Source organism: Serinus canaria, chromosome 2, assembly GCF_022539315.1.
Source record: "Serinus canaria isolate serCan28SL12 chromosome 2, serCan2020, whole genome shotgun sequence".
Classification (NCBI taxonomy): Eukaryota; Metazoa; Chordata; class Aves; order Passeriformes; family Fringillidae; genus Serinus; species Serinus canaria.
In genome coordinates this window covers 25153285-25177376 of record NC_066315.1, presented here as the reverse complement: position 1 = coordinate 25177376, position 24092 = coordinate 25153285, and the positions used below count along the sequence as shown (strand labels likewise).

Here is a 24092-nt window from a genome sequence, read left to right as displayed (position 1 = left end):
GTGATAACGGAGTCATTCAGTATCTTCACTGCCTGCTTCCTTCAGAAACTGCTTTCAATCTTGCAGTTGTAACACTGGAGAATTTGCCTATCCTTTGCTTCTTTGGGTGAGATGAATGTTTTTCTGCTAGATGTGAGCCTCTAGAAGACAAATTGCTGGAACTGGGATGACTGCTTTTGAAAGATGAACATGAGGCAGGTGATGTCTTGAGCTTATGATCAGTGCACTGGTTGTAGATTAGTATTATTATTGTAACAAAACATATCCTGGGAGAATCAAAAGGGAAAGTCTAATCTGGACTGAGATAGCCACCAAATATGTTTTATCAGGTTCATAATTCTTAGATATGACTGTTTCTGAAAAGTGTAAGGAAGTAAATAGTAGCATTAACATACATAATTTCATCTATCTATGATGAGCAGGAGTGGGTATTTTTGAAATATACCCATGACTGGATAAATAATGTCACTTGACCATTCTCAGCAACTCCTTTGAAAATAAACTTTTTGATTGAAGGACCCCTACATATGTTATGTAGAACTATTACATTCTTCAAGTGAGTGGTGAGCTCTGGTTTGCGGACATACACAGGAACATGTTAATGTTGCATAATGTCCATCACAGTGTGGCTCACTTGTGTATTTTTGGATCACTGTCCCGAGTAAAAATGAGTTGCAGAAGAGCTTTGAGACAATAGGGAATATTACTTAGAGGGAGAAGTTACACAGTATGGTAGCACTTTATGATGGATAGATAGAGTGATTGGAGAACTGGGCTTTTTCTGGTAACAGCCTGAAAAGTGAAAGAAGTTTCTGTTTTTAACAAAGTTTAGGTTTTCAGATTCAGTTTCTTACTGTGGTGTAGTGCATCAATTTTTGTTGCAGGAATGACAGCTGTTGTATTCTTGTCCTAGTCTGGAGGCTGACTACAAATAGTCCAGTTTGTTCCTAACTCCATTTTCTGATAAGTGCTTAAAGTTTGGAGTGGTTTGTGTTGGCCACAGTATGGTGCTTTTTCCTTTACTTAAATGATTTCACAAACCAATGGCGATTTTCACCTAGCTATTTTTACCTTTGTATTGGGGTAGTTTTACTGTCCTTCTGTTTTCCAGGTCTTTAGGTACAGAAATTATAGAAGTACACACTCTAAAGACATTTTTACATAGCATTGATTAGCTAGTCTTGGAAATTCTTGTAGCAGTTTTTCTTAAGATAAGTACTAGTCCCACCTTTGTTTCTGTACCTACTTGGAAGTGTTGGACAAACTGGACAAGGATATTCCTCTGTGTGTTTATTTGGTAACTGTGTGTTGGTCCCTGATGAGTTTGTGTGCAAAAATACAATGGTTTATTGGGAGTCTCCTTGTGTGAGAACCATGGAGGTTCTCACCTTGTATGAACAAGCCATCTGCATTTGCTCTGGGACTTTGAAAGTAGGATCAAAGCTAGAAGGTAATTACACAATAAAGTAGGTTTGTTAGCTTTGATGCACTTGGGGGAAGTGAGGCTTCCACCTCCTATTGTGCAGAAGACTGGGAATTGCCCAGAGATTTATAATTATGATGAAGTGAAGATGGATGTGAATAGCTTTGCTTGAGATATGCTGTTTTTGTTAGCTAACAAATTTGTTTTGCTTCACCGGTGTGTGGGGTAGACTCAGCACAACTGTCTAGTTTCAGTAGTGCTTATTCTGCATCTCTTCATGCTCAACCAGTCTGTAGGATATGGAAAGATCCTACAGAAGATCGTTGATTATTGTTAATAGCATTCATTTATCTTAGCTTCACTAGGTGTTATTAGACAAAGGAATGCTTAGTGTAGGGTTAGACTTTTGCAAAGTGTACTTGAAATGTTTGACTGTGAGGATCAGAACTGTTTTTAGAAAAGGAAGGTTTTTGTCTCAAGGCTGACTGTGCTCAGACTGATCATGATCAATGTACCTACCTGCTTGGTATTTACCAACTTCTCTTGCAATTCTTCTTAGCCTAAGCCTTTGGACAGATATGCCAAATGCTATCTGTACTGTATTTTCCTAGGAGAAATACTTGGTTTACTGTTAAGGAGGTGTGTTGAGAAGGTTTTTGATCTGTGTTCAGTGCCAGCTCTCCTTGCAGTTGTCTTATTCTCTGCTTGGTGATCTGGTGCACCTCTTGCTTGAAGTCTTCCTTGTAATGTCAAGTTCTGCATAGCTCACTTACCATGGTAGATCACAGTCAAGCTCTTCTACTGTAGAAGGAATGGCAGTTCTTTTGCTGAGGTGACAATACGCCTGTAGGACTAACAGAAAGTGATTATTGAGGCAGCTGAAACAGGAGACAGTGCCCTGCACAGATGCTGTTGCAGAACACTTGTAACTTAGGATATGGGTGTGATGACAGTAAGTGACCAAAGAGAGTTGCTAGGTTAGAAGAATGATTATATATGTTATGGTAGTATTAGTCTAAATAGGGAAGAAAGATGATTCTCATCTACATGAACAGGTTAGTTGTATTACAATAAAAACTGGAAAATTGTCTTAGCATAATACTTAAACGGTAATAATGGGTTTCTGGTCTGAATTCAGACTTGGCCAGTAACTGTGCTTTAACTGGTTTCCAATATTTGAGTCACTCATTTAAACAAGAATGTGAGGTCAAACCCCAGTTTGATCTCCTTTGGAGTTGCACATTTGAAGTGTATATGTATACTTTTAGCCAGAAGGAAACATTACAATGATCTAATCTGACCTCTTACATAAACTGGGCCACATGTGTTGGAGTCTTACAGGTGGACTCAATAACTTGTGATGAAATAAAAGAATACCCCTACAAGACATAAGGTTTCAATTTTAATTTGAGGTCTTGTAGTGGTATGAAATACATTGCAGGCTTTAGTTGTGTTTAAGAATGGATGAACTTCTGAAAAATTCTCTTAATTTCAACACAAGTTACAGGAGCATGTGATCACTTGTTGAGCCTTTCATCAAACATCTTTTCTCTGTATGTGTCTGGAGATGGTGTTCTCTAGAACTGGACAGACTGAGCTCACCACTGGCAGCTCTGCCACAGCTCTGCCTTTCTGCTTGGAGAAGGACAGCTGTCCAGCATCTTACCTGCTTGGTGTCAGGAGGTTTTAAAGATACTGAGGTGTGGGGGGAGGCAACCTTACCTCTGTTTTTCCTTCATATCTGAATTATATTCAGACTAAACCAAAAGAAAGAAAGAATATTTTCTCTTTATCTTGGGTTAGGCCTTGCTGTTGTTGCAATAAACTTTCTGGAATATTGTATCAATTCCTAAGTATTCCTGTCATAATCACCTTTCTACTCTATTCAGACTGTAGCTACCAAAATGATCTTTGCTGTGAACGAGAGAAGATCAGATACTATGTTTTTGCCATTAGATTAATGTTATATTGACATTAATTATGACTTTCCAACTGCCCTTTTTCTTTCTTGCCCACCCATGTTGGTGTTCTTTACTGGATGGAGCACATTATGTTATTAGTCTTTTTGTGTCTTTTGATACCATGCAATCTTTCACAACCTGTTTCTTCTACCTTGTGTATGACAAATATATTAATAGAATTGGTTGGAAATGTAATATAATCTTCTTTGACACTCAGTGGATTCTGTTTTCTTGCGTTGTACAGTTATATTTCTATGGAAAGACTTTGCATTTAATTTTGAGTATGGAAGTGAGACTGAAAATGCATATCTCTGTAAATTGAGCATAAGTCAATAAGGAGAAAAGAGGTCTGCTGGAGAAAATGGGCTGAAGTTATGGTCAGGGTGCAAGGGAATCTACAGATATGATGAGTTCCAGCATGCCAATCAATCTGTGTTCCTGTCTCTCACAGAGCTTTCCCTTTCTCTGTGCACCCTTTGTTGAGTGTTATTGCTAATGGGAGGGACTCAGCATTTTTAAGTGCAGTTCTTATACTGCCTGTTCTGTTTCATTCTTCATATATATTATAACACACGTGTACACGCAATATGTTGCTAAAGACTCTCAGGTGTCTACCTTAGGAATGAAAATCCCTGCTGATATTTTCTATGCATTATCCCAATCTTCCCTGTAGAGTGTTCTAACTTGATTATAGTCCTTCACTTCAGTTGATGTACTCTGTTGTCTCCTGGGTTTTTTAATAACAAATGTTGTTTGTTGGAGGGCCTTCTTCGCTGAACCTTTCTTAATAGAAGTTGCTGTTTTATTTTAAGTGTATCTGTTACATAGTATTTCTTTGTAAAGAGCAATAGCAACATTATTTCACTCATATCTCCTTTATCAAATGCCTTCTTGTGCCGCCAGAGAGGTGTTAGGCCTGCCAGCTCATGGCTGGTTTTATCTTTATGGAGAAAAGAGAGAAGTAAAATGGGGAAGCCTTTCCAGTAACAAAACACATTACCCGAACCCAGTTATGTGAGAGTCAGTAAATATCACCTGAGCTGACTGAAGGAGAAGCAGCTTTCATCTGTGGGTCACTTTTCATCAAGCATGCTACCTGTCAGCTTGCAGTCTAGTTGGCGTCAGGTTACTTAGCCTTTCAGCTGTTGACATAACAATTTACAGAATGGTATGGAAAGTAATATTTTGCCCTTTTCTAGAGTGGGAATCTTCTAGTAACACCTGTCATCAGGATCAGTTTTTATGGCTGTGTGTGCAGTTTCAGCCTTGCCTATAGCTTGGTATGGATGAAAAGCTGAATTAAATGCTTCTCTTAGCCACTGGTATGGCTACCATTAGCATTAGTCTTCCTGAAATTCTCATGTAATGTAACAGAGGCTCTTTTCTTCAATTGGGATCAGATACACCTTTCAGAAAGCACGTTGGTAGATGTGACATGGATGCACCAAATAACACTGTGTTAACCATGGCTTTCCTCTCCTGTTTGGTGGGAAATGGAAAAACGTGGAAGTAGACAGCGGGAAATGGGGAAAAGCTGTGGTATGCAGCCACTGCTTGGGCTGCTGGTCTGCAGTTCTTCTGTGCATTCATTGACCTAACCAACTTCTACCTATCTTTCAGTATTGACAGTAAAAAACACCACTCAAATTCCCCTGTAATCAAAAGGGGCTGAAAAGGGCTAACTGGCCTGTGAGCACATCTCCCAGGTTTCTCAGAATTGTTAATATCAGTGAAATTAAAGAAAGATAGTTTAAGTTCATGTATCTTTTCCTTTTTTTCCTCCCATGGTTTCTTTAGGATTAGCTTTCTCTGACAGTGTAAAATTTGAACTTTAAGACAGATAAAATATGATACTGATTTATATTTACTGGCTAAAGGTGCTTGAAGTGTCTTTCCTTTGCTTGTGCAGTGGCAAGGTTCTAGATTGAAGCAGCATAGAAATACTGGTTTTTTCTTCTTTCCACAGAGTTCTCAACTGTTCTAGACTATTTTTACAAACAGGTTAAATTAAATCTCTGCTCGCAGTTATTATATTTAAGACAGCTGACGTTCTAGAAAACACATATTTTTATATTTTTAGCTTCACAATTACACTTTGATTTTTTGTCATGCTTTCACACAGATTTCTATGTAGACCCAGAATTGGGACTCCAGCTGTGGACTTTGTCAGTTGAGCATAGGTGTGGTTTATCCCTTTAAAAAAACTTATACAATTTTATAAGAAACCTTAATAATACACTTTTCTTAAAATATTCTGGGTTTGGGTTGGTTTTTTTTGTTGTTGTTGTTGGGGGTTTTTTTACATGTTTTTGTGGGTTTTTTGTTGAGTTTTTTAGTTTTTGAATGAACTATCTAGGGTGAGGACAAGCTTACTGAAGATTCGTCATTAAGTGTATGTGTGAGGATATAATGCTATTGTACAGGCTTACACAGATTCCTTCTATTTTCTGCATTAGGTCAGTATGCTTCTAGAAATGCACTTGGGGTTGCATTTGCCTTTACAGTCTACCATTGCTGTAAAGAGATAGGAAAGCAAAGTAGTGATTTATTGATAACATTTCTGATGTTTAATTCTTAAGCGAGGGTAAGATTGTGTGTCTTGTCCTTTGGCTGTTTATTCCCTGTTAAAATTTTTTTTTGAAATCTGTGTTTGTTTGCAAAGTATTTGTTTTTTTAATTTGGAATAGATGGATGTTCTGAATTGACTTGTCAGATGATGGTTATTATGTTAGCAAGCAAGATTTTATCAAGGTATCTTGAAGAAAGAAAGGAAAACTATAGTAGGCACAGACTGAGGGGACACATCCCCTTACTGCCAAAAGCAGCAAAAGGGTTGTATGGTATATCAACTAGGATAATAATGATGGACTTACTCCATAGTAGGTTGACTGTTTTTTTGATTCATTGTTTTGAAAAAAAATCTAATTTGGGCTTGCGGTGATAAATATAACTTAGATTTTAGTTTGAACTTGCTAATTTGATCTGCAGAAAAATCTAGGTACTCTAGATACTGCTTTCTGAATTAATCTCATTAAAAAGATCTACACTGTAAGTTTATAATGGTGTAATAAACCAAATAGTTACATTGAAATTCAGTTTTTTATGGAGCTGCTTTCTTGAACAAGTTTGTGAGTCTGAGTATTTCATTCTTGCCATTTATCACTTATGGACTGTGTATGGTACTCTGAAATCTTTAGGTGAAAGGTGCTTCAAGTGTAAAAATCTGTGGTAAAGATGGTATAATGCTGAATCCCAGCAGAGAGGTATGCTATAGAGATGTGATTCTTGAATGTCTTTATGACTTGTTAATGTGTGCTAGTTTAAGAGTTGCAGGGTTGCATAATGAAAGCAGAACAAAAATATTGTATAACCTTATGTAAGTGTGAAATGGATAAAATGAGTGTGGCCAACTAAAGCTGTGCCTAATTTATCCAAGGTGAACATTTATTTTCATCACTCATTCTGTTGTTTGTGTTCTTATTGTTAAATGACACTTTGACACCTTTTGTGTAAGCTATGGATATTAATGTAATTGTATTTACTTGTAGGTGGCTCTAACCAAAAGAGCTGATCCAGCTGAGTTGAAAGCAATATTTTTGAAGGTATGTGTAAAGTAAATATTTTACTCTCTCTGCTTAAATTTTTCATATCTTTTGCTCCATTATTTCAGCATACAACTCTTGATAGTTTTTTTTCAACCGTTAATCATTCACCGTATTATTACCATGTTAGACTTAAATACCATTATCAGAATTGAACAATGCTCACCAAGAAGTCAGATATATTCCTGAGTGATTATTGTATTGACTCAGAAGAAGTATTGCTATCTTAGAAAAAACCCACATTGTTCAGAGAATGTGGTAGGAGTTTCACTATTGTTCTTACATGTGGTAAAATGTTCATGTAGATACCTTACTGTTAAATGATTTGGTAAACTTTCTTCTTCCATCCTTGCCATCCTTTCTTCCTTAGGGTTATCTCTGCTTCTGTTATTTGTAGAACTGTTGGGAAGATCACCATGTGAAGTGCTGGCCATGTTTATTATTTAACTGAAACTGCTTCTTTGTTGGCCTGCTGTGGAAAGCATGCAAGTAAAGACTCACGTACTTGCTTATGTACTTGAGAGAAATGTACTTTAGTGTTTTGCTGAAAACTGGGAGGTGATTCTCCAACCCTGCTCTGTTCTTGTGAGACCCCACCTGCAGTGCTGCATCCAACTCTGGGACTCTCAAGATAAGAAGGATGTAACCTGATGGAGCTGGTCCACAGGAGGGTCGCAAAGATGATCAGAGTGCTGGAGCACCTTTGCTATAAAGACAGACTGAGAATTGAGATTGTTCAGCCTGGAGAAGAGATGGCTCCAGGGAGATTTTGCTGCAGCCTTTCAGTACCTCAAGGGAGCCTACAAATAATCTGGAGAGGGACATTTCACAAGTATAGGGACTTTTTACAAAAACACGTAGTGATAGTACAGGGGGGAATGACCTTAAACTGAAAGAGAGTAGGTTTAGGTTAAGGAAGTAAGGAAGAAACTCTTACTGTGAGGTTGGTAAATCCCCAGAATAGCTTGCCCAGAGAAGCTGTGAATGGCCCATCCCTGGAAGTGTTCAAGGCCAGATTGGATGGGGCTTTGAGGAACCTGGTCTAATGGGACATGTATGTGCCTATAGCAGGGAGGTTGGAAATAGATGATCTTTAAAGTCTTTTCCATCCCAAACTATTCAGTGATTTTGTGAAACTGGCTTTCTTTGATCCATTTCCTAAATTTAAATAACTATGTCTAGCCTTCCTAAGATTCATTAGTCCACTATCTGGGTAAGTCTGATATTCTGGTATAAAAAAAAAAAGAGTAGAAAAATTTGTGATTCTGAAGAATAAGTATGAGGTAGATGGCACAGTGCTATTAGGAAACTGTTGTATCTGAATTATTTCTGTGGAGGTGTTGAGAGCCTGAGACAGCTCTGAGAAGCCGGAAACCTTTCCAGTTTCTTCCCTCCATCTTTGCTCTCCAGCATCATTCCCCACTCTCCATGTAGTTCTTGGTATTTTTTCCATTGTCCCCTGTGAGCTATTGTTAACAATATGTGTAGGTGTCACAATGTATATTGCCTGTATTTATAGTTTTATTATATACTGTCAGTATTTATAGCTCTGAAATGAGATTTTCAGTTGAGAAAGTCAGGATTTAACTTCTTAAGTCCTGGAACGCATATCTGTCAGGAGAGCAAAAAGACTCTTGCAAAAGAAGGGATTATGTGGTTGACAGAGGAACATACTTGAAGAGCAGGAGCACAGCAGCAGAAAACGCAGACAGGGAGTAGACCATTGACCTGAGAAGACAGTAGCATTGAGGAAGGAAATAAACACACTAGAGAGAAGCCCAGTCCCTTCTGAGCTGTGAGGTGATCCTCAGCTGGAGAGGGGGGAAGTTGGTTAGTTGGTTTGCTGAGAATAGTGGGAAAATTGTTTCCTACCTGCCTACCTGTGCATATTCATGTATCTTACAATCTTCAGAAATGTATCTCCCTCAGCCTTCTGATTTGGTGGATTGAATGGGTTGTAGTTTAGCACACTAAATGCCACCTCTGACTTCTTTTTCTTCCTCTTTTGCTTTCCCTTCCACTAAAAAGAAGGAATCCCGGCAAAGAAGTAATGAAATATGAGCTAAATGTTTTGTTCAGTGTAATGCAGGATTATCATGCTGCTTACTCCCAAGAAGGAAAAATGATGAGTAAATGTGTTATGTTGTTTCATGGTCTACAGATGAGTGATGCCCAGAGTGTTGATTAAGCTTCTCCAGACTATTTTAAGTGGTGAAGCCAATACAGTTGCTTCTGCAGATTGTGGAATGTTTGCATACAAAATAATTTGACAACTATTCTTTCCTACTTCAATTAAGAATTAAAAAATATGATTGCCATTTAGGAATGGTACCCACAGTGTAGAAATAAATGTGAAATTATCCATTTAAATGCAGTGGATTACAGTCAACTTTTTAGCATATTTAGTATGTCAAATCCCCAATAGAATGTTTGCAAATCTTACTTAAAATGGGCTAAACTTGATATTACTTGACTATATAAAATGTGTGTAAATAAGTTACCAAAAAGCCATTAAGTACTATGCATACATCAAATTCTCTGTGGGTATAATTGTCAAAGTGGAGGGAAATGAAATTGTAAAGAACCAATTTTTAAATGCTGCTCCTCCAAAACAAATAGAATTGATGTTTTTTTAATTTTTGTTATGATCATTTCCGAGAGTACTTCTTCAAAGTCTTCTAACAAAACCTCTAAGAGATTAGATTTTAGTCAAAGTGATCAAGCTGACATTTTTCAAGGTCATTTTCTATATGTAGTATAGAGTACGTGATTGGATTTCAAATACATTTGAGTAAATCACAATGACAAGAAACAGGGGGACACTGAAACCTTGTGCTGTTTTCTGTTATTGAGTGCCCTAGCAGGGGGTTAGCCTGGATGGAAAAAAAGAAATGTAGAAGCATAGGCTGTCTGACTTATTTGATTTGTTTCTCAATAGCAGCTGTGTTAAAAGTTTCTGAGACTGGGATTTTGAAGGATTCTGTCTTTCTGCAAATGATTACATTGAAATCAATTGATCTGTTAGTTCTTATAAAAGTATACAATTCAAAATTCCTTGCAGTGTAGCAGCTAGCAAACATGTGTTATTGAAACAGGAATCCTTTAGCACTATCCAATATATAGATGCCAAAGTGAGTTATGTTTTGTTGGGCTTGCTTCTCTGAAGCCTTCTTTCTTTAAGACATTGCTGTACCTGAAAATGGTATTTCTATAGCCCTAGAAGAAAATAATTTACTTACTGTAACACTTTGGCATCCCTCTGAGAGTTATATGCCTACAGCAGGTATAACAGTACTCTGCAGGCACCAATATGAAATGAAACCTGGCAGTTTTCATCCCTTAGCAGAGCCACAGTAATGTGAAATAAAACGTGTGTTTGAAGTACACTACAAAACAGCGATAGGCATCTAATTTATTTGTTACTTTGGTGTGGATAATACTCTGTGGGGAGATGCAATGATAGTTTATCATCCTGCCCTGTCTTAAAAAATTTAAAAAGAGAAATTAGTGGTTTCTTTCCTGTTCTCAGTGCATATTTGTTATCCCAAGATAGACCTGTTTCTCTTAAAGCTAACACATGGTTCTACAAATCTTGCCTGGGATTTCTTTTCCTTCTAATAATTGCCATTTTCTTTTTTCTTTTTTTGAAATACATTCCTTAGGGTTGATTTCAAATTTGACCTTCTTCAGAAAATGAGGACTTTAAAATTTGAGAGATGATCTAGCAATAAGGGTAGAGGTGGTAACAAAGGGAATTTTATTTATTTATTCAGATATTATCTTCAAAAATATTAATATTACTTTTATTTGTACATATTACTGGAAGCTACATATTACTGGAAGCTACCCCTGGAAGCAAATGTGCTTGGGTCTGTCAATAGCTGCTTTCTGGAGTAGTATGCTAGTAACTATATCCCTGCTAGTATAAAGCAGGGATAATGTATGGCAGGTGTCAGAATTCTTATTTCTGCAGTGTGCTGAACTGTCAAAGTTGGTGTTTTGCTGTTACGTTTTTCTGCAAATGTTATTCTTTGGCCTCCTTTCAGCACTTCAGCCAAGGAGAAGTATCTGTAGGTTCTCCTTTCCTTAAGGAGAAACCTCCATGGCCAGAGGCAATGCAGTAGTTCTTCAAAACAGCACCTCCAGGTGGACATTCCTATGGGATCATTTGCTCCCCTGGCATTTGTGGGTGTCACCAGCCCTGCCTTCTCATCCTGAAGCAGAGTGGCTAAAGAAGGAGTAATTTCACATAAATGAGATATGCTGCAGTACCCTACTGCTGTCAGAGTTTCAGTGGGCCTGAGATGCCACATACCTGCATCTCAGGGTGTGGGCTGTGCAAATGGGCTTGTGCTTCTACTTCAGAAACATATTCGGTGCTGTGGAGCATTCCTAGACTACTGTGGAGAAATTGTTGACACGATAATCCAAAAATCCTATGCCTGCCATTCATAGTCTGGGAAGCTGAGCCTTCAGCTGCTTCAGTACTTGCCCCTTACTCTTTCCTGTTTGGGTCTAGGCTGTAGGTTCACTGGGGCAGAACTGTCATCTGCTGTAACAGAGGCCTGCTTGTGGTTGGAGCTATGGGTGGTGGTAATAAATGCCTGGAGAAGGGTGTGTTGAGGCACTAAATATTGTATTCACTTGACAGTATGCAAGTGTGGAGAAGAATGGAGAATTCTACATGTCTCCTAATGACTTTGTCACACGGTACTTGAAGATAATTGGAGATGGTTTGCCTAATGCAAGCACTGTACAGCTCCTCGCAGGTGTGGTGGATCAGACAAAAGATGGGTAAGTGGGTTTTTGTGGTATTGGTTTTGGTTTGGGGGGTGGGGGGAATTTGTAGTTGATTGTTTTATTTTTTTTCTTTTTCTGTTGTCCTTTTAAAAAATACAAAATCATTTTTTCAAACAGCGTGATCCTTGAAGGGGGGGTTGTTTTGTTTTCCCCTGCAAATCCATGAAGAAATACAGAATATTTTAAGTGAAAAGAGTAGAAACATTGTTTTCAACTGCACTTACCATTTAGTGGTGCAAATAATTTTCTGTCTACTATGTATTTTTAATTCATGGAACCTTTCATGTTTGTTGGCTGGCTCCCCTAGCTCCTGCTTTTCTTTCCTTCCCTGAGTCTTTCTGTCTCTGTTTACTTTGTGTATCTGTCACAAACACATTCAAATAGAAATCCAAAATAAGTTTAGATGGTGTAGGAAGAGATCCTAGAAAAAAGTGCCCCTGCTTTGTTTTGCCGTGGCAGTGTTAAAGGTTTTTGCCGCTGTGTTTTTCCTTCAAGAGGGGGGAGGAGCACCTAACATATTTAGGGAGCTACTCTGCAATCTTGGGAAGACAGCAGTGAAGTTGGTTGCACATGGTTTGCATTTGAAAGGCTGACTTTGCCAATAGGCAAGATTAGCTACCCTTCCATCTTCCTTCCCCCTACTTAATGAAATCCTAACATTTGCTTTTTGTACATGCCCAGGCAAGCTGTCTCTTCACCCATATGAGTTGTTGAACCCTCCCTTTAAAGTATCTTTAGAGAAACTTGAGAATAATTAGCTATGGACTTAAAGTGTGTAGTTGTGGCATTTTTAGAAACCAGAAAACTTTAGGCATGACTCATATCAGTGGTTGCAGAGAGCAAAATGTGAGATAAACAAAGCATGACTAGAGAATGCAGTCTTCCTAGGGAACAGATGCAGCAGGCAAAACTGAGAAATTTTGCAGTCCTTTCTGTGCTCTCTTTCCAGCTCAGCCAGTCTCATGTATTTGGCAGCTGGATACCTTAAGCCTTGCAGATGAGTTAGTGTGATGATTGCTGCCCCAGTAAAAGAATTCTGTAAAAGGTTGTGTTGGTAACATTGATGGCATCAAGAAAGCCGTGTCTTCAGACAGTGTTTGACTGAAAACGTGAAACATTTCTCAGATTTCTTCCCTTGGTTTGATGCCTGCAAAAACAGCATTTTCCAAATTACATGGCTTCAAATCCGTTTTGTAATAAGAAGATTGAGAACATAATCCATACCTTGTGATTTGGATCTCCCTCACAGAAGCTGGTGTCAGGAAGAACAAAATGTAAAACCGTAGCCTATGTGAGTTTGTTGACAAGCTGGGATTTCGTAGCTTGGCGTGATCTTGTAAGAGTTTTGCGGTGTAGTATGGAGGCTTCTAATTGCTGCTTTCTGCCATGGGTAAGGGTTGTTTCTGTAATCCACACTGTGCAGTGACAGTTCGTAATGTGTCTTTGGAGAGTCTCTTCTGGTATTCAGTTTGTCTTCCTGTTTAGCTAATACGTGAAAGAATGGAGAAAGTTTGGAAAGTGATTAGCATCCATCTCCCTAACATGGCATTGCAGCATTTTTTGCCATGTTGCTCAGTGTTTGTACCTTGTTCTCCTGTGTTTAAAGTAATTTGTGGAGTAATCATCTGAGGCAGGGGTCAGCTGCTTTTTGGTTCCTGCCATGAAATTTCCTCAAGACAGCAACAGGACTATTGATCTTCTCTGATTGAACATTGCCAACTTGGCAGTCCAGAGCTCCCAGTTTTACAGTGAAGCACAAACCAGCTTTTGTTGGTGTTCATCTTTAATAGGCTTGTCAGTGTTTAGCGACTTACGTGTGGTTAAGGTCAAGAGAGTCTGTTCAGTAATTTAGCATTATTTCTATTATAAAATAGAAGGTATCTTGCAAGAGCAATGAGAAGTTAATATTGTTACAGTGTTAGTGACTTAAAGTAGTGCAGCTCTGAAAATACTGCTAGGCTATTTCCAGAAGCATTTATCCACTGTCTTGGATCCCTCTTTTGCTCTGAAGAAGCAGCTGTTCATGACTGTTGAGCATGACCACTTGTCACTAAAAGGGTTTGAGCCTCCACCAAGGCTGTTCCTAGCACTCTTTAGAATGCTTTTTAATTCCTTCTGATTTTGGTGACAAGTTAGGTATGTGTACCAAGTGTAATCAGTGTGCAATACTTATCTGGGTAAGTACACAGGTGAAAGGCAGACAGCACAAGGACTTCAGACTCATGAGCAGGGCGTATAGATGGGCAAAGAGTTTCTTACCCAAGAGCTGAAGAAGTTCTGAGTGTGACATGAAAAGAACCATAGCTCTGGCATACAATCTCACAGCGGTTACCGTAGACAAAATCTCATGTAAGTCTAGCCCAGTTCCTGCATGGCCAGAGAGAGGATTTGAGGGTCTGCATGAGCTCCTGTTGTTGTGACAAAGGTACAAGACCTCTTGAGGCATACTCTGTTGTTCAGTAAATACCCGTTGCCATGGGAGCAAGTTTTGCCTCCATCTTAAGCCAGGGCAGAGGTTTATTTTATGCTGGGCTTTTCTGCTGTTCTCTTATGGAGGCATGTTTTTAAGGTTTCCTCTAAGAAAAGGAAATACTTTTCCTTGCCAAACAAACCTTTCAAAGTATTACCAGTCGACTGGTAATAACATAGATTTTAATAAGTGTTATATTGTGTGGTTGTTGTTTGTATGAAACAGATTGAGGAGCCTGGTTCCTGGACTTAAGCCTCTCACTCCTAATCTTAGTTTAAAAAAAAAAAAAAAAGGCTTCATTTGGCCTCAGTTGGATCAGAAATTTCCCCAAAATACAGGAGCTTTCTAAAGGCCTATCAGCAATAGGCCAGGCATTTTTTCATCCTGCCTATTGTAATAGAATTAACAGATTTTTGTTGGTACTTTTAAACATCTGCCTAACAAAATAAGTATTTACTACATGTCTCTGTTTGGACTGTAGTAACTAACACTTTACTAAGAAATACCATATTCTTTACTTTTAGAAAGGACATAGTATTCAAAAATAACACTTGGAAATACCAGCATTTTCCATTATTATTGGATATAAATTTATCCTCTAATGCACCAATTTACACTATACTTAGTTTACCTAGCTTGCAGTGTAAAATAATAGATGTAGCTTCAATTTGTGTCCCATTATGTTACCATGTTTAAATTGCTGATACAGTAAAAACATCTGCACTGATTTCTGAAGAAAACCTCTTCATCATTGCATTTGTATGCATTATTGCAGCAGGTAACAAAAAGCAGGTGGGTTTTTTTCTTTGTGTGTCTACTTGCAGACTTTCTCTGGTGGGAATGTGTTGTGTCTATGGGGTGTCCAGATGCCATGGGTGTGAGCATGGAAGACAGGAGAGGGTAGTAAATAGTGGTTTTGCTGCACCATACTCTGGTGTTATGTTTAGACTGGTGCTCTTATATGTGGATGCTTTTAAAATATCAAGGTTTGAACCTTCCTGAATAAGCTGTGTAGTATTGGCACTGGTGATGAGGACATGAAGGTGAAGGAAGACTTTGAGTTACTTGGGTGGAATATCTTCAAAACTAAAATAAAATTTTGTGAACATTTCAGCTTCCTCTCGTTGTGATGTTAAAATCACCAGGTTTTCCTCTGCTTTTGTAACATAAATGACTACTTGTTCAGGTATACGAAATAACTCCTAAGTAGTATATTGAAGTCCATGTTACCATGTGCTGTTTAATGACACCTAATAATATTCACTGAAGGGTTATGCTAAACCCAAAAGGGTGATGCTAAACCAGAGAGAAAACATGTTACCCAGGCAACTACCCTTGTGCAGTATAGAGAAGTGAGCATATGGCTATATAGTACACATTTTTTCAGCTTCTTTAAGCATTAAGAATCACACGTGTAATTGACTGAAAAATTACTGCTCAGTTACTGTATTGTATGGTCATAATAGAAGTAAATGAATACGTCGTCGTTAGAATAGATCTGTTGGGAATCACTAGCAGGCTAGTCTACTTAGGGAGCAAAAATACAATAAGAAGAAAATAGCTGGTTTAATTAACATGTAAAAATTGGGTTAATTTGAATTCAGCTGGCACAGCAGATATTAATGTCTCTTCTTTAACAGTCTGCTTAGAACTACGCAATTCGTACACTTTTTAATCTTCCTACTTCTATGAGTAATTGTTTTAAAAAATGGATATAAGGTTATTTTAAGCATTTATCTGTGATTTATTACGGGGGTTATTGCTTCCAAGTGCTGAAAAAACGCTTCTACTAGTATAAAATCTTGTAACAGTGTTAATACATGGAGTTTTAATCAAACCCAGGCCTAGTCACATAGCATATGTTCTTAACATGGTGCTGGGATTCTGCTGGGATAGGTGCTGTATTTCCTTTCTCTGCTCTAATCACTGTATTGTGAACTGTTGGTAAGGACACGTGCAGGTTGTTTCACACAAAAAGCAGCTTTACCAAAATGATGTTGGCCGAGATTTTACATTTATAATTCCAAGCAATCCTATTCTAGAGTCTTGTCACCTGCTGTCCGTTTTGTTTTTCCTGTGTGCATGTATTATAATCTTTAGAACAGAACCCAGTGCTTTGGATCTGTTTACTGTTCTGTCAGGTATGTAGCAAATAATAATAAATAATAATAGCTTTTTATAGCCAGTAAGTCACATTGTTACAGTAAATATCCATAAATACAAAACTGAGTAGGTTGTGATAGATTGGTTCAAAATTGAAGGAAGTGTTACTTTTGAAAAAATTTCTTTTGGCTTAGAAGGGATGGAAGTTTTCTGCCTTTGAAAGACTGAATATCTGTGTAGTCTGTGTCTAACAGTGGGGAGTACTGAGAGCTCCCAAGGTGTTTAAAGTACTGATGGATTGCTCATGTGCTAACGTGTGCAGATGTAACAAGGCACAGACGTCTTTGCCAGTGGAGCTTAAGGCATTCCTATATGTGTGCTGTCATCATTAATTTTGAGTTTAATCTTTAGAATACCTGAGGAGTTTTCTTTTTTATTTACTTCTTGCACTATGTTATAATTTATGGTGGCAAGCTCCCAGAGTTAATTATTTGTTAGACCATTTCATACTCTGCATTTCTTTTGTTTATTGCAGGTATATTGAGGGAGGTAGTGTAGAACAGCTTTTAGGCCATCTCTGTTCCTCATGGAAGTCGGCTTGTTACCCTGTGGATGTTTGGCTGCTGATGTGCAGCAAGCACACTTCAGGTGTTGATCTAGGAAAGCCAGTGGATGTGATCTTTTAAGACTTCAACAAAGCTTATGATACTGTCTCTCATAGCATCCTTCTGGACAAAATGTCCAGCACACAGCTGAATGGCCCGGTTCCATGGTGGGCAAGTGACTGGCTTGCAGGTCAGGCACAAAGGGTTACAGTGCACAGGGTGAGATCAGGCTGGCAGCCTGGCACTAGGGGGGCTCTGCAGGCCCCATCCGTGGTCCTGTGCTCTTCAACATCTTTATAAGTCACCTTGATGCAGGACTCATAAGGATACTAAGTAAGTTTGGCAACTGCTGACATCCTCAAGGGCAGAGAGGCCCTGCAGAGACACCTCAACAAACTAGGGAGATGGCAATCACCAACTGTATGAAGTTTAACAAGGGAAAGTGCCAGATTCTGCACCTGGGATGGGGCAACCCTGGCTGTACAGGCAGACTGGGGAATGAGAGGCTGGAAAGCAGCACTGTGGAAAGGGACCTATGAGTCCTGGTTGACAGAAAGTTAAATATGAGCCAGCAGTGCCCTGGCAGCCAGGTGAGCCACCTGTGTCCTGGGGACATCAGGCACAGCATGGCCAGCCAGGCAAGGCAGGGGATTGTCCTGCTCTGCTCTGAGCTGGGGTGGCCTCACCTTGAATAATGTGTGCAGCTTTGGGTGCCAAAATATAAAAAAGACATTAGGCTGTTAGAGGGTGTCCAAAGGAGAGCAGCAAAGATGGTGAAGGGCCTTGAGGGGAAGCCATATGAGCAGCGGCTGAGGTCACTTGGTCTGTTCAGTCTGGAGGAGACCTCTTTGTGGTTTCAACTTCTTCACAAGGGAAAAGGAGGGGCAAGTACCAAACCCTTCACTCTTGTGACCAGAGTCAGAATTCAAGTAAACAGCATGAAGCTGACTTCAGGGAGGTTTAGGTTAGATATTAAGAAAAGGTTTTTCACTCAGAGTGTGGTTGGGTTCTAGAAAAGGCTTCCCAGAGAAATGGTCACAGCACCAAGCCTGTCTGAGTTCAGGACGGACAATCCTCTCAGGTACACGGTGTGACTTTTGGGGATGATCCTGCAAGGCCAGGAGCTGGACTCCATGATCCTGATGGGCCCCTTCTAACTCAGCATATTCTCTGAATTCCCATAAAACAGGTGGCTGGAAATTCCTGTATAGTCATGGGTCATCATAACTGGATGGAAAAAATATCTTTTCCAACTTATTCAAACTGTTAGTTCTTCACTGTTATTGCATACTGAGTAGAAGTTTTCATTGAACTGGTTGCAGTGCCACGTTGAACCAAAGTCCTAAGAATATAGTTAGTTTCCATTAAAAATCCCCTGGGTTTGTGTGTGTTTCTTGACATTAGATACACTGAATTTTGTGCTTTTCAGAAATAATCCTTGTTCCCCAGATGCTGCCACAAGAATCCATTAAAGCTATGTGCCTGCTACACAGACATAAAGCAGCCTGAGACAGCAATCTTAACTATCCCAGACTGCTAGCAGGCCCTGCCACCACAAATTCAGAGATGATTTTAAACTCTACAGCCTAGACATTAAAGAAGCAGGAAAAAGTAGAGTAGTTGTCCTTTGCCTCTTTAGGAACAGGAGTTTGATCTCCATTTGAACTCTTGGATGTGACACAGAGAAATTAGAATGTTCAAGGTCTTTGCTGTTATCAAACCTACTGCTGGAAACAATGCCATGTTGTCTAATTATGTATTTCTGCTTATGAACTAACTTCTGGAAGGACAACCCTGCTTTTATCTATGCCCTACTACTGTGCTAGCACATTAGGAACCGGGCTGTAATGATGAATTTGAATAAACTGCTCTTGGGCTGAGGAAGAACACGCAGACTACTGATTGAAATTTGTGACTCAACATGCAGGACTGGAGGGCTGTGATGGATGACTAATAAGTTGCTAGCAAACAGATAACACATTCTGATCGGTTCCTTCTGAAGTGAGTGGCAGCATGTAGGTCTTGAATGGATTTGCTTTCCAAAAGTGCTAAGTACTGAGTCTTGAGGGAAGTTACTCATGTCTTTATTGGCTCTGTCTTGCCAGTGGAAGGAGGTAGGCTCCCCCAGAGGGCAGTTCAGTTAGACATTAAAGCTGACGTGAGTAGCCATGCTGAGTTTTTGCTTATTTTATGTTCTGTTGTGACTTGCTGAGAGGAATAATGCCTTGTTCAACAGACATTTCCTTTTTGTGATATAAAGGCTTCCTGACCGCATTGGGGATAGGGCATTTTAGGATAAATTTTAATCCCTATTGAATACATTTTGAACGTATTTTGGTTATGGTCTTATTTCTTTTGTACAATCAATATTATATTGTATTTCAGTTTTTTGCAAGTTGGTTTCATAGCTGTTGTTTTTTCCTTTGTCCCTTAGGTTGATATCCTTTCAAGAGTTTGTGGCATTTGAATCAGTCCTGTGTGCTCCAGATGCATTGTTCATAGTAGCCTTTCAGCTGTTTGACAAGACTGGCAAAGGAGAAGTTACTTTTGGTAAGACATTCTTAAATGTGCACTCTTGATGTAAAAATCTGTACCTATGCCAAACTGTTTCACCTCCTGTTACTGTAGAAGGCAGTGATTGGTAGTGGAACTACACTAATGCTAAGCAACTTCATGCCTGCACATCATTTATGTATGCACAGTATGAAGCCAAGGTCTTCATCATTGTTTTCTCTGGAGGACTGGTCACTTCTCTTTTTCTCTTCCCCAACATGCTTGTGCAGGTCCAGACCACCAGTGATAGGTGACCATAGGAAATGATTGTAAAACTGCAAGGTAGTTGCCAGAAGACCTGGGTGAATGTTGACTTTGAAATCATTATCCTGAATTACTTTTTGTTTAAATTGGTTATATTTCAAGCTGGATGACTTCTAAGGCTTAAAACTGTATCCTCTGAGATTTTACAGGAATTAATTCATTATAACATGCCCTCTGCCCTTCCCTCCCCCTGTAAAATTCAGCTGTGCATTGGAAGTGTTACGTTTGCACTGGTAATGAGATGCACTCAGGCCAGTTTAAAACTTGATTAAGAGGACTGTTTCTTTCTAGATATCCTAGAGGTAGCCTTTGATATCTGCAGGACTATCTCCCACCTGCCTAATGATAAGGGCCATTCAGTCTGAAAGAAGGATTTGGAATTTAGCCGTTTGGGCTAAATTCTGATATTGAGCTTGCACTTAAATAAGTATGGGGAATTTTTTTGCTGGGTACCTACACTGGCTAAAATTGCTGTTTCTAATCTGTTACATTTGAACATGGTTATTCCTCTATATCAAGCTTTATTGTTTGGTAGTTAAACAGTTCTAAGTAAATGGGAAATTTAATGATATTGACTCTTTTGTCTTTCCGAAATATATGGTTCACACATCCATTGCATTTTCCTAGTATTTCCCACACTTTTCTTATGCTCAGTTAAAACAGCCCTTCTCCTTCCACTTGAACTAACAAGATTCTGTAACCATTGCTTGACACATCATTGTATTCTTTCTACCATCTCAAAAAATCTGTATTTGAAGTTGTGGCTGGTGAGAAAACTTGCTGTCTCTTCTTGTGTCTCTTTTGTTTTTTATTATTTTGGCAGTATGTTGGGGGTGTGAAAGATGTGCTTTTTGTTTGCAGTATTTCAGAAGTTACTGCAGATGCTAAAGGATTTTCAGAAAAAAATTCTGCAGATCATAACCTTGATGAAGGAAGTATTTTGTGTAAGCCTAACATTTTTGTGTATGTCTATGGACAGAGAAGCAGTGAGAGGTGCCATGCTTTTAAAACAGGAGGGAATGCATGTTTTACTAGGGTTTTTTTCCAGTGAAGGCAGACCAGAGTTCCTGGAATGCCTGTGATGTGCAGTTTCTTGTCTGCGTCAGAGCCCCTGGTTGCTTGGAGCACTCATTAATAATCTAGGAAGAACTGTATTCGTTTGATCTAAATGCTGAATCAGTCCAAATTAACTTTTTAACTCTTGGCATTCTTGTTCCTATTTTTCCTGCTGTCAAATGCTTCCCTTGGGGTTTCACACAGTGAGTCAAAGGATTTGTTTGGCATTTGAAGTCCACTGAAGTCCTTCTAGTGATGAGAGAAAATCCTTTGCCAGACTATATTTAAGGTATTTGAAAGAGGAGACATGCCAACATTGGCAGAACCTCAGGTAGCTTTTGTTTGATTCCTTCATCTCCCCTTTTGAAACCTTTTGTAGATGTGTTTGTAACTTCTGTGTAGTACCTTGTGACTACCACCCCAGTGAATGCCTGGACTGAGGAAGATGGAAGAGCTTTCTCCATGTTGTGCATTCTCAGCAGAAACGGTTGACCTTTAGACAAGGCTAGTTCCTTATTTTGTATCACGAGGAGAAAAAAGAAGCTTTATTTTCCTGCTATTATGAAAAAGCCCCTAATATTTTCATAAATACATTATTAAAATACTGTCCTGTAACTTTGCCACTCAATGCCTCAGTCATACGTCTTTGAGGCCAATTATGAGATCTTTTTCCATTCGCTTGAATGAGAGTAGTATCAAGTCCTTATCAAGGTTAGGAGACTTAAATAGGGGGTTTGTATACTGTGGAATTACAGTGTGGAAGGAACAGAAGAATAGGGAAAGGATAATTTTTCAGTATACTGCTGTTAGGTGTAGTATCTCAAGGCTCTCATTTTAAGTCTCTGTCTCATTTTATTGTTGTAAAGAAAGAGCATGCAGTCATTTTTTTTTCTGTACACTAAAATAATATAAATATTTTAGCTTATACCAAGCAGAATAGTCCACAGCAGTGAATTTCACATTTTCTACCATGCAAATCCATCCAACTCTTACTCTTTCACAAGTGCACTTGGCTTGGCATCTTTTTTAAAGGAATTAATAATGAGCTTTATGCCAATGAACTTTTACACTAAATGTGAGATCCAGGCTGTAGATACTCAGAGAAATGTTCTGGGTAAAGAAGTTCTAATTTAACACTTTGCACTTAGTTTCTTGAAAAATGCTGCACTCCTACTTTAGCTCCTGGGTTGGAAATGGATTTGCATTTTAGCTGTATGTTGACATCTCTGCAATTTTAAATGTTTCATTTCTTTAAAGTGGCGAGTTAACTGTAGCTGGTTCTTTGACAGAACTATTACCTATTTAAAAGGGCTGATGTGCAAGTAGCGTGGGTACATGGGAGGGTGGGAAGTATTTCTAGTTTATTGCTTTTTGAGGTGAATTAAATGGCCACTAGTAAATTAGTGGCTAGTGGCTGGTTGAGATTACACCTGGCCATTGCATCATGTTGTAGATTTACTTTCTGCTGAAGTGTCAAAGCTTTGACAGTTTGTAAGGAGTTAAAGCTCTCAGCAGGAAAGTTTAAATTCGAGGCAAAGAGCAAACCATTGCTTCTTACTGTTGAGTGTTGACAGGCACATAAAAGCTGATAATGTAAGTCCAGGGGTTTAAGAGACTTAGTAGAGTTGCTTTTTTGTCGTGTGACTGTATTTTAATGCCTCATTAAAGAAGCAGAGCCCTTTGAAATTCTTTACTAGATGGCATTTAAAAAAAGGTGAGATGGTTGCATAAAAAAGTGTTGAAAAACAAAGTCATTGTAACCTTCATCTTTAATTTTGAATGGGTAAAATTAATAATGGTACCTAACAGTTCTGAGCTGTGAATAATACAGCAGAGATACCCAGGAACTGGAACTTACATTTTCTGATACCAGTTCTCACAAGCCCTAGTGTAGGGCAAAATAAGTGCTGTCCATGTAGATTTTGCTAAGAGAGTAAGGAAAGGCACAGTAAGAGCTGTGGTTGCCTGAGTCTGTGCTGCCAGCCATTATTGAACCTGCTTTAAAGATTTTAACTCTGATTTGTATTAAACTAGAATTACCTACCAGACAGAAGTTCTTGCTCTTGTACTTAATGAAATGGAGCTGTGGTGTAGTGTGTGGTTTTATGGTTTTGGTTTTCTTTTCTAGACGTCCTCTAGTTCAATCTGAAGCTGTTTCAAAATGGATCCTGTGTTGTGCTGCTTTGAGAAATATGAGTATGCTGTAAAATGTCAGTCCTTTATTAAAAAAAACCAAACAATGAAAAAACAACCTCCTCCAAAGCCAGCAAAAACATGAAGGAAACTGGGAACCCAATCCCCAAATTTTTGTTTGTTGAGTGTAGGAGCTGCAGATTCGAGCACTGGATTTTGCTTTTGTCTTTAAACAAAACTGTATTGGCAGCTGTTGTGGGTCTCTGCTTCTGTTATTAATTATATCACTACATTTGTTAGATAAGCACATTAATTAAGGATACATCTTACTAAGTGCTCCTGTTAGCTGAAACCTGAATACCTGTTTGTAAACTTTCTAAAAGGACATAGCTCTTAAGAGAAGTTTAAATAGCTCCACAGCTATTGTGATGAGCTTCAGCGATTTTTCCTCTGTGATACTGCTATTTTTTCCTCTGTGATCTCTGATACTTTTTTAATATACAAAAAATTATTACCAGAGTTTCATAATTGCTTTCATGACCAAAGAATTAACTTCTGATTGTGGGATGTAGCTCTTGCTTTGTTCCAGAGGATTACTTGTTTTATGCTTTGCACTGCAATTGCTGGTATGACTTAGTTGTTTTTATGGAATCTGTAATTCTTTTTATCTCTTGCACAACACCTAGCTTAGTGATGCCCAGCCTGGTGCACTGAACACCATGTAAAGCAATGAAAAGCTAAATCTGAACCAACAAAATAAATTACTGTAGCTGTAAGCTTTTATCTCTTGGTAAACTGCAGTATTTAGTATTTATCAGTGTACTTCCATTGCTGGTTCAAATTTCCCTGAAATCAGTTGTAGCTAGTGATTTGTTAGCTTACACATCACAGCTTCACCTCCACAGCGAGCATTTGCTATGTATAAATGACAGCTGCCTAGATACCAGGGATCCAGTGGCAACATTGCAGATGTGAAATCTGTTCAGTCTCTGATGTTTGTGTTGTTTGTACAGTGTTGGATTTTGCACAAATGATTGCCAATTTTAATTACAAAAGGATGTGAATTAGAATTGTTAGTATATTTATTTTCTTCAAAACAATTTTTGACATCTTCTCAGACTA

The 24092-nt window shown here is 38.7% G+C and overlaps 1 protein-coding gene across 2 annotated transcripts in view; it reads left to right on the top strand.

The window, feature by feature from the left end:
• Nucleotides 1–24092, top strand: part of SLC25A13 (solute carrier family 25 member 13) — a 99296-nt gene that overhangs the window by 16743 nt on the left and 58461 nt on the right. For both annotated transcript variants that reach the window (XM_030226631.2, XM_009085982.4), the window contains exons 2-4: nucleotides 6933–6986; nucleotides 11638–11780; nucleotides 19399–19514. In XM_030226631.2, coding sequence (XP_030082491.1) covers nucleotides 6933–6986; nucleotides 11638–11780; nucleotides 19399–19514 — 313 coding nt within the window. The remainder of the gene's footprint in view (nucleotides 1–6932; nucleotides 6987–11637; nucleotides 11781–19398; nucleotides 19515–24092) is intronic.